At 41.2% G+C, this 10,626-nt stretch overlaps 1 protein-coding gene across 1 annotated transcript; it reads left to right on the top strand.

The window, feature by feature from the left end:
• Positions 1-436: 436 nt before the first annotated feature.
• On the top strand, positions 437-9,168 carry LOC131967739 (scavenger receptor cysteine-rich type 1 protein M130-like). The gene is made up of 7 exons (XM_059328681.1): positions 437-704; positions 798-1,088; positions 5,501-5,815; positions 5,909-6,202; positions 6,761-6,859; positions 8,565-8,647; positions 8,759-9,168. The coding sequence occupies exons 1-7, from the start codon at positions 587-589 to the stop codon at positions 8,873-8,875; spliced, it is 1,317 nt and encodes a 438-aa protein (XP_059184664.1). The 5' UTR covers positions 437-586; the 3' UTR covers positions 8,876-9,168.
• The last annotated feature ends 1,458 nt before the right edge of the window (positions 9,169-10,626 follow it).

The raw sequence follows: 10,626 nt of genomic DNA, 5'->3' as shown, positions 1-10,626 counted from the left end.
GGAGAAGACTGGCAGGAAAGGGCTCCGAGCAGGATTCCACCTGGACCGCCTGCTGACTCCTGTTATTCTGGAAACAGATTTTTATCCTGTGCTGTAGATCTCTGCTGAGCAGGAGGAAGACAACAGATGATCATGTTGTGTTGTTGCTTGTAAACAACTTGAAGCTGTTTTAAAATGAATAACAGAAATGGAGTGTAATAAATGTAAATGTAGTGGGAACATTGCAGCAGTCTCTGGTGTTATAAAGATGTGTTCTGTAGTCAGTGATGAACTAATGTTGGAAATGTGCTGCAGTCCAGTTTGATTCACTGGATTATAGTTAGAGAGAATCTTTTCATACTGTGTCTGGTGTCTTTTACCTCTCTGTTTCTCTTCTCTCTCCTCTCCAGACTCTGTCAGGCTGGTGGATGGGACCAGTCTGTGCTCAGGCAGACTGGAGCTGAAGTCTGACCAGTCTAACCAGAGCTGGTCCTCAGTGTGTGAAGCTGACTTTGACCAGCAGGATGCAGAGGTGGTCTGCAGGGAGCTTGGCTGTGGGGCTCCTTCAGTCCTCCAGGGGGCGCTCTATGGAGAAGGGGAGGCTCCAATGTGGACCAAAGAGTTCCAGTGTGGAGGAGATGAGTCTGCCCTCCTGGACTGTAGAAGCTCAGGCTCAGATAGAAACACCTGCTCACCTGGCAGAGCTGTTGGACTCACCTGCTCAGGTAGAAGAGGAGCTGCAGCTTTCATTTGGTTCATTTCTGTTCTCATCAAACTCACTTTATTCTTTTACTGATGACTCTCTTGATTGTGTTCAGAGCCTGTCAGGTTGGTGGGAGGAGACAGTCGCTGTGCAGGAACACTGGAGCTGAAACATGAAGGAGAATGGAGACCAGTGGGTGATCGTTACTCTGACTGGACCCTGAATACAGCAGCAGCTGCCTGCAGAGACTTAGACTGTGGTTCTGCTGTTTCTGTAGAACGGAGAAGGCAGTCCTCAGTCAGATCTGGGTGGATGATCAGCTCTAACTGTGTCCAGTCTGGATCTGCTCTGAGGGAGTGTGTAACATCAGGTCCTTTCGCTTACATTGTGAATCTCACCTGTTCAGGTAAGCCCATCAGTGACATCATCTATGACACACAAGCACCAGCTAGAATGGCAGTGAACCGTCTACTGCAGCCTTGATGGAGTCTGCTGTAAAATACATGTCCAGTGCCTCAGCAGTGTCCTGGGTCTATCAACAACCAGCCTGAAAGGATTGGGTAGTCTTTATTATCCCTGAGGGGCAATTGGGTTTGCAACAGTAGTACACACAGCACAACCAGTACACATGACAAAACATACAATCAGACATAACACATAAAAAACATACAATAAATAAATCATTATTAATGCAATGAGCTTTGAATAAGATCAGTGAGAGTGCATCAGTTCTTGTTTGTGTCCTCAGCTGAAGGAACAAATGTGACCTGCTCCATCAATATGGGTCACATTGACCCAGAAACACATTCTGAGATTTTGATGTGTCTGTAAAGAGGAGACTCTTAGCTTCATGTCAATACCAACATTATGTTTCTACGCCAAATATTCCATGAGATATGCTCATCCAAAGTTCAACTGTTATCAAATGTTAGTTCTGAGAAAAAGGGCTTTAAAGAAAATGATACAGATTCATCATGTTTCACATTAAAACACATTTATTAAGACGAGACTCCAAATGAACACAATATTTTTGGGTCAAAGGTGATACCCCACATCTTTATGTGTAGTCTACTCATACTGTCACACATACACATGCACGTGACCACGTGCACGTGACCTCGTGCACGAGCACATAAACAACACAGTACAGGCCTAGAAGCTCATGTAGACAAGTATCCAAAACATATGGAATACAATAATGATAAAATATGAACAAATATACTGTACATATGATGTAATACAGAATATATGGTGGGTATTTAAAATATAATAATACTTTAAAAATATTAATATAAAGAATATTTATAAAATATTAGATATCGAGCCACATGCACACATGTACTTACACTAACTTACAAGTTCATATCCATACAATTAAAAATATATAGATATAATAAAACAGAATATATTTTATATAATTTCATGTTTATTAATTATTATTTTCATAATTAAACTGTTACATGCATCAAGGAAGGAGGCAGTCCTCTGGTGTTGCTGCTTCTTAGACTGCATCCTCTGACAGAGTCGTATGGAGCTTCACAAGATGGACCAAATGTTTTCATCTACAAAATAAGATAGCATCAATGAAAAATACAGTCATCACAAACCTTTTGGGCTGGCTAAATCACATTGAATAATTGTTGAATGAGGCCTGATCATTTCCGTATTATTGCTTCAATATGATCAGTGCATTCACTGATAGACAGACTGCAGCACAGGATTTAATACAGCCCCATATTCAGAAACATAACATATTCACCATATCAGGTCTTTTAAACAATACTTTTACTATACAATAACCATACTTTAGGCTGTTTATTTTGTTATAGCCTAAAGATCTCCTCACCTTTGTGTCTCACAGCAAACCTGTCTCCTACAAATTATGTTTGTATATTACTGTTTAATAATTAGCATCAATTGTGTGGTGATAAGGTCATCACTGCCTGGATTATGTTCAGAGACAATATTTTTTGAGAGAATGAAACACTGATTTTCCTCATTATGTTAATAACGGTAATTTATAGAAAACCGTAAACACCTGACACGCCCACACCTGGATGTTACACACACTATAGTTATCACACAGCATCATTAGCTGCTTTCTTAGCCTCCTCTAGTGATTTTATTAGCCCTTACTAACAGAGAAAAAAAGGATTATTAGCTATAACCACTATAAGAACTTACCATCAGTCATCTCTTTAACTAGGTGGCGTCTTCTCACGTCTCCTCCGGTAAACAGCAGCTAGCAGGCGCCGCTGTTGTGAAGTTTGCGGCTCCACTTGTACTCCACAGTGTCAGTCTCTTTAATATTGTCCTCGTTTAGATAACTACAGTCAGAGACATGGTATGCTACCATCGGCTCATCCATGAGCACAATATCTTCCTCCTCATCTTCCTCCAATTCACTCTCTCCGTCATTATCTTGGCTAACGTTAGCCGGACCGTCCACGTCCTAGTCGGAGGTCCCGCTGTCTCTCTCTCCTCTCGTCTCCTCACCTACCGGTGCGATGAAATAGTCCGTAATTAATTCTGTTCAGTTTCATCACATGTCTCCGACTCTGATTATATTGAAAAGTTTTGCAATGTTCTCCTCACATTAATCCATCTAGTTAAGCCAGCGATCTTCACCACTATCTGAACCACGTCATCCAGCCTGTCTGTGTGCCGCGAAAAACTTTCCGACAACGTTACGTTTAAGGTCTTAAAAACTATACTTATCATTTGAATTTCATATTAATGTTAACATTGTCTTAAAGCTGAGACTTTATTTATTCAGAAACGCATAAAACCCCAAAACAGCCCAAAATCACTGTTTTCATGTTTAAACGTGTTGATGCGACTTCCGACTCATTTTGATGGAACGCGTATCATATGATGTTAAATATCTGTTTGATTTGGCCTTCCTATGGGAAGTGTACCTCCGTCCTGAAGACAAGAGGTGAAACCCTGCACAGAGAGGGTGCTGAGGGTCTCTGGAATGGCCTTCTCCTCCTCACTGGCTCTGACTTGGTAAACATGGCAAAGATCATTCAAGCTGATGTCAGTGGTCTTTGGGCACTCTAACAAACCTCCCAGACAGTTTTTATTAGCCACACTGAGGCTGCCAAACCAAGAAATCATTGCAAAAGTTAGAATTGACTCTGTAAAAGCATAAAACATTTCAATAAGTGACCTGTGGATGTTAACAGACTCCTTCAGCTTGGCAGCTGTGTGAGCCACTGGTTTCCAGCAGCAGGTTATTCACTGATCACCATAACAGTCATCAATGACCTACTGGACAGGCCTTTGATCCGCTTAGCTCAGGCAGGACCTCGTCACTTTGCTTTATTGAACTCACAGTGAGTCTGATCTGCACAAAACTTTGCTCAAAGAATCTGTGGACGGCCATGATGAAACTTCTTTGGTTGTGTCCATCCACCTTACTCCTGGAGGTGCTACTGTAGAAATGATTATGGGTATGACTTCCTGTGAGATAGCAGAAGCAACAGTGAGCAAGTGGCCAACTGCCAATGGTGAAATACTTTGCCTTGAATGAAGAAAATACTGTTTTGTTCTGAAACATATATTTAAAGGACCATGATATTTGTTTGACTTGGGGTTGTATGAAGTATTTATCCACAGTCAGTGTATCACCGACTGAAGAAGCAGCCAGGAGTAGCAGCACGGGATCTAAGCAGAGTAACTCTACAGCTGTGGACAGGTGTCAGAGAAAACATTTTAGTGACCGAAGGAAAGGAAAGCCTAATAAATCAGCATCAGTTTAGGAATATTTGGAGAAGCTGCAGTGTGCACCAACAACCACCAGGTGGCACATGTGAGCAGTGTAGACTGTAGACAGTTTTACTCTTAATAAAGGCCCATCACACTGTCAGCATACATTTCATTATTTTTTTTATCAGCCCTGCAGATCATTTTCCATAATGGTTGATGTTTGTCCATTATAAGACACCGTAGTTGTACAGGGAGTGCAGAATTATTAGGCAAGTTGTATTTTTGAGGATTAATTTCATTATTGAACAACAACCATGTTCTTAATGAACCCAAAAGACTCATTAATATCAAAGCTGAATATTTTTGGAAGTTGGAGTGGGGCTTTTTTTAGTTTTAGCTATTTTAGGAGGATATATGTGTGTGGTGACTATTACTGTGCATAATTATTAGGCAACTTAACAAAAAACAAATATATTCCCATTTCAATTATTTATTTTCACCAGGGAAACCAATATAACAGCTCAACATTCACAAATATACATTTCTGACATTCAAAAACAAAACAAAAACAAATCAGTGACTGATATAGCCACCTTTCTTTGCAAGGACACTCAAAAGCCTGCCAAACACCAAGGCGTAAAATAACTGCCCATGAACTGAGAAAAGTCAAGCGTGCAGCTGCCAAGATGCCACTTGCCACCAGTTTAGCCATATTTCAGAGCTGCAACATCACTGGAGTACCTAAAAGTACAAGGTGTGCAATACTCAGAGACATGGCCAAGGTAAGAAAGGCTGAAAAACTCTCTGTAGTTGTTTCCTGACAGGAGGGCTCATGCCTTATGGGTAATGTAGTTGTTGTCACTGTTGATGTAAATAAAAGTAGATTAAACTCAAATGTATCACTCACAAAGTTTATATTTCTCTCATCTTCAGTTTTGAGTTTTAAATCATTTTTAAATAATTTAGTTAAAAATCTATTTTAAATGTTGGTCTGAACAACAAAAGGACCACACCACTGTCTTCATTGCTGCTGGTGTTTTTTTCTTCTTCTTTTATTTAGTGTCTGGTGTCTTTTACCTCTCTGTTTCTCTTCTCTCTCCTCTCCAGACTCTGTCAGGCTGGTGAATGGGACCAGTCTGTGCTCAGGCAGACTGGAGCTGAAGTCTGACCAGTCTAACCAGAGCTGGTCCTCAGTGTGTGAAGCTGACTTTGACCAGCAGGATGCAGAGGTGGTCTGCAGGGAGCTTGGCTGTGGGGCTCCTTCAGTCCTCCAGGGGGCGCTCTATGGAGAAGGGGAGGCTCCAATGTGGACCAAAGAGTTCCAGTGTGGAGGAGATGAGTCTGCTCTCCTGGACTGTAGAAGCTCAGGCTCAGATAGAAACACCTGCTCACCTGGCAGAGCTGTTGGACTCACCTGCTCAGGTAGAAGAGGAGCTGCAGCTTTCATTTGGTTCATTTCTGTTCTCATCAAACTCACTTTATTCTTTTATTGATGACTCTCTTGTTTGTGTTCAGAGCCTGTCAGGTTGGTGGGAGGAGACAGTCGCTGTGCAGGAACACTGGAGCTGAAACATGAAGGAGACTGGAGACCAGTGGTTGATGACTATTACTCTGACTGGACCCTGAAGGAAGCAGCAGCTGTCTGCAGAGACTTAGACTGTGGTTCTGCTGTTTCTCTAGAACGGAGAAAGGAGTCCTCATACAGATCTGGGTGGATGATCAGACCTGACTGTGTCCAGTCTGGATCTGCTCTGAGGGAGTGTGCATCTTCATCTTCCTATCGGCTTATCCTGGATCTCGTCTGTTCAGGTAAGCCTGTCAGTGACATCATCTATGACATCATGAATGACAGAAATGTTTCCAGTGAGTTCCTTCCTCTGTCACAGTGACAGTCAGTGGTTTATAATGGACTGGACTGTAAATTTCCTGAAGTGTAGAGAAGTGTTCTTGTTTCTGGAGACATAGACTGCTGAGCTTCACCTGACAGGACACACCTGGAGGAACCTGTCTGCTTCAGCCAATCACCTCTCTGTATTTACAGACCTATTTCAGCCAATCACCTCTCTGTATTTACAGACCTGCTGCTTCAGCCCAACATCTCCTGGTCCTCCTCCATGGACGGGGTCTCTGAGGCCCAGCAGCAGCAGCATCAGGAGGAGTTTCGGGTTTTCAGAGGCTCCACCTTCACCATCAGCTGCTCCATCCAACCTCAGTACCCAGGAGGCTCCTTCCAGCTCTCCTTCACCTCCTTCAACTCAGCAATCAACTACACCCAGCCAGCTGTCAATCACTCTGCTGACTTCCTGTTTCCTAACCTCACCCAGCCAGCTGTCAATCAGTATGCCCACTTCCTGTTTCCTGCTGCAGAGCCCGCCCACCAAGGAAGCTACAGCTGTGTTTATCACGTCCATGTTTTCTCTCATAACTTCTCCTCTGAGAGCCGTCAGCTCTCTGTCTCTGTTGTAGGTAAGCTGAATGTTTACAGGTTTGTTAAAGAAGATTCATCAAACAGACTGAAAATGATCAGCTGCCAACAGAGTTCATGCATGTTGTTGTTTCTGCATGTGACACTGGCCCTCATTTATCAAACGATCGTAGAAACGAGAGCAGATCTGAGTGTAGATTTTGTCTTACGACAGGGTTCACGTGGGATTTATCAAACGTTCGTATCTCGCCAATCACAGCGTGAGAATGGTCGGCTGTTGATAAATGTGGCGGCTTGAAACAAGCGTCATTTAAATACCACGCACTATTATACATATATATGTAAATATGTATAATATATACCCGACCCAGATGGCTCATCCCGAGAGTTTACGGCACCGAAGGACGCAATGCGGCCAAAAAGAGGATTTTTCCCCCCTAAAGTCACTTCATTAGCAAAGTGCACCGTTATAAATAACAACAGGAGGAAATAGACCTTTTACAGAAAGACACAGCGACGGAGGTTTATCAAATAAAAGTACTAATAGTTATAAACTCAAACAAGTTCAGTGAATATTTTACATTTGGAGCACAGACTTAAAGTTTCACAGCTTTGTGGTTGAAGGAGGTAAACAATGTTTTAAAGTCAGTTTTAATCCAAAAGAAGAGGAATTTCTCAGAGTCAGAAAGTGAAACGCTGACGTCCAACAGCTGCAACAACAAACTGGTTTAGTTTGGCAGCATAAAAAGAGAAAAGGAAGGAAATCAGTGGTGCTGTCAGCAGAGTAGCAGTGGAGCATTCAACTCCTGGTGAGGTTGGAATATTTCATTTATACATGGTGATATATAAAGACTAATAGCCTATGTAATATCCAAATATTGTTTTTATTATGATGGAGAGATATTATTCACTTCTTTACATTTAGTAATAATTCTGTCCCAGTCAGAGGAGTGTGTGGCTGATTGAAATGTTTCTATTGGGTCAGAACCGCTGGTGGAGGAGACGCTGACGCTCCAGTATCTGAGCCAGATAACAGTAAACAGCAGAAGACAACAACATTTAATAGCCTCTGCTAGTATTCTGGTTAAAGAATTTCACGGTCGCAGGGTGTATTCATTTTTAATAATGTTTTATTAATAAATGATATAGCTAAAACATGCTTTGGTTTGTCACCATTAAAAACAAAACACACAGAGTTTCATCAGCTCCAGGCATCGATACAATAGTCTCAGATCAGTTCTCAGACTCAGACGTGTCGACTTCACGCTGACTCTAATTTGTTTACACGAGCTGAGAGCCGACTGAGATCCGATCAAACCCTCCGCTCACGTCCAAATTGCTAAATGCCGAGCCTTGTGTAGAAATGATCGTACACCCACTTTACGCTCACTTTCTGGCGTACGCCCGTTTGATAAATGAGGGCAACTGTGACTCCTGTCATTGTGTTACACAGCTCATATAGTAACCAAACGTATACAAAGTGTATAATGACAACAGCAAACACTGAACTGTAGGACAGAGCATGTTTGGTTACCAGGATAACTCTGGTTCTCTGAGAACTGAGTGAGATCTGTCCCAGCAGCCCTGAGCTCCTAACTCGCCATTTTCAAGAGGCGTTCCTCCAGCGGACAGAAGCCAGAAGATCCATCACTCAGAGCTCAGAGAACCAGAGTTATCCTGGTAACCAAACGCTCTCTTTCCAACCTCCCTCACTGTCTCACTGTGTGTGTCTGTGTGTTTGATCAGATCCGAGACCTTTTATCATCAGAGCGGTCGTCCTGACGCTGATTCTGCTGGTGGCGAACATTGCCTCTTACTTCTATTTTAAGGTACTGACACTCGTCTGTTGTTTAGACCGCCGACTGAAATGAAGCACTCTGTCTGTTTTATTGAACTGAAGAGAGCAGGAAGTGACATCTGTGTGCGTCATGTCTCTCCAGACCCACAGGGTCTACAGGGTCTACAGGGTGCAGAAGCCCCGCAGACGGGAGGACGTGGAGCTGGATTATTATAACCTGGGTGTTCCTGCAGCTGAAGGAGGGCCGACTGAAGAATAAGGAGCTCAGGGAGCAGAGTAGCACCTCCAAGCAGCTCGTCTCACACCCACATGGATTTATATTCACAAGTTCCCTTCAATAATCAGGATTTGTTACATTACATTATGTTGAAAAGACCACAACATGTCCCTGAGCCTATCGGTTCCTACAGAAGACCTAAAAACACCTCACTAAAGTAAGAGGTGAGAGCAGGTCTACAGAGTCCAAGCAGCCGGCACGATTCAAAGCAAACACCCAGCGACCCAGGCCGACCAGGAACAACCAGCAGGATCATGTTAAATATCTAAACACTGTTAGAGCCGGGGCTCTTAAAGCCTCCCGCACTCTGTATTCACTTGTTTTGAGTCTTTTGTAAAAACCAAGTCGAGAACAAAAGAACGGGGCAATTTACCATTTATTAAAAGAACACAAGAAAGGATCACAAGTGCCAAAAAGTTCCTAAATTCACAGTTTTCTTCTGGCTGTGGGACCCACCCAGACAACAGGTTGGGCTTTGTCGCAATTGGTCAATTTTGTATGGTGACTCAGTAGCCAACCCATACTGGACACCTGGTGATATTTCATTTAAAAACTAGACACCTTCCCTTTCTACTTAGTAGAATAGTTTTTAGGCCTATGGTGTTTTGTACGTATGGTTCTTACTGAAATAGCTGCACCCTGATCTGGTTCTAACTGGTTTTCAGGAAAGGTTCAGTAAGAGGGCACAATGTGCTCTCCTAACCTAGAGCCAAATAGAGGCAGTGAGTCTTGCTCAGTATCTACATCTGGAGCCACGTCGACCATCTGTTGGTGTTTGTCCTCAAAATAATTAGTACGACATCATGAAGCTAACAGACAAAGTGGAACTTTAAACATCAGAGGCTGTTTTCAGACCAACTTCATCTAGTCAGTGAGGTATGAACTTTATGATTTAACTTTATGTCTCATTTATTGCTGTGAGTAAGAGCTCGGCAGCAGGAGCACATTTAGCTCAACAAGAACCATAATAACACAAAAAAGAGCCAAAAACAACAGAGGTCATTTTTATCAGAATTGACTTCAGGTTTTCCTTCAGGATGATCTTCTTTTTATCAGAAAGGATTTTACTGATTTCATCAGTTGAGTTTTTCTACTCAAGTCATTTCATTATTTCTTAAGAATGAGTTATTTTTGTATTTCAGCATTTTTTTTATTTCAAAAGAAGTTTCACTTAGTTGTCAAAATGATTTTGCTGATCTGATAAGAACTTTTTCAATGTTCTATTTTAGGAATTTAGTTGATTTTCTAATTGAGGAATTTTATGATTTCATAAGAATTTGACTTTTTTGTAGTTTGGGAATTTACAAATTCATTTGAGAAAGATTTTTTATTCATAAGAATTTCATTTTGTTTTGTACTAAATAAGGATTAATTTAGGAATTTGCTTTTTTATTATAATTGACTATTTTTGTATTTCAGGAATTCTACTAATGTGATTAAGGAAATTTAATTTCATTGTTTCACATTATTTAGAGTTATTTTTCTACTTTTGGAATTTACTTAATATTTCAATAATATTTGTTTTTTGAATTTTACAAGAATATCAATTAGTGTTGTACACAGGATCTTGGTTTTTGATATATAAATGTTTCTGCATATTTTTATAATTAAGATTTTGCTTTTTTCATAAGAACTTTGTCTACTATTTTTACTTTATTAACTGCATTTTATTTATTGTGTTTTGAAATTTTGCATTTAACATTATACTTTAGGACTTTGTATCATTTTTAATA

The sequence above is a fragment of the Centropristis striata genome, unplaced genomic scaffold (assembly GCF_030273125.1).
Source record: "Centropristis striata isolate RG_2023a ecotype Rhode Island unplaced genomic scaffold, C.striata_1.0 Scaffold_25, whole genome shotgun sequence".
NCBI lineage: Eukaryota > Metazoa > Chordata > Actinopteri > Perciformes > Serranidae > Centropristis > Centropristis striata.
The sequence above is the reverse complement of the archived record's forward strand: the minus strand, read 5'-3'. Positions and strand labels throughout refer to the sequence as shown.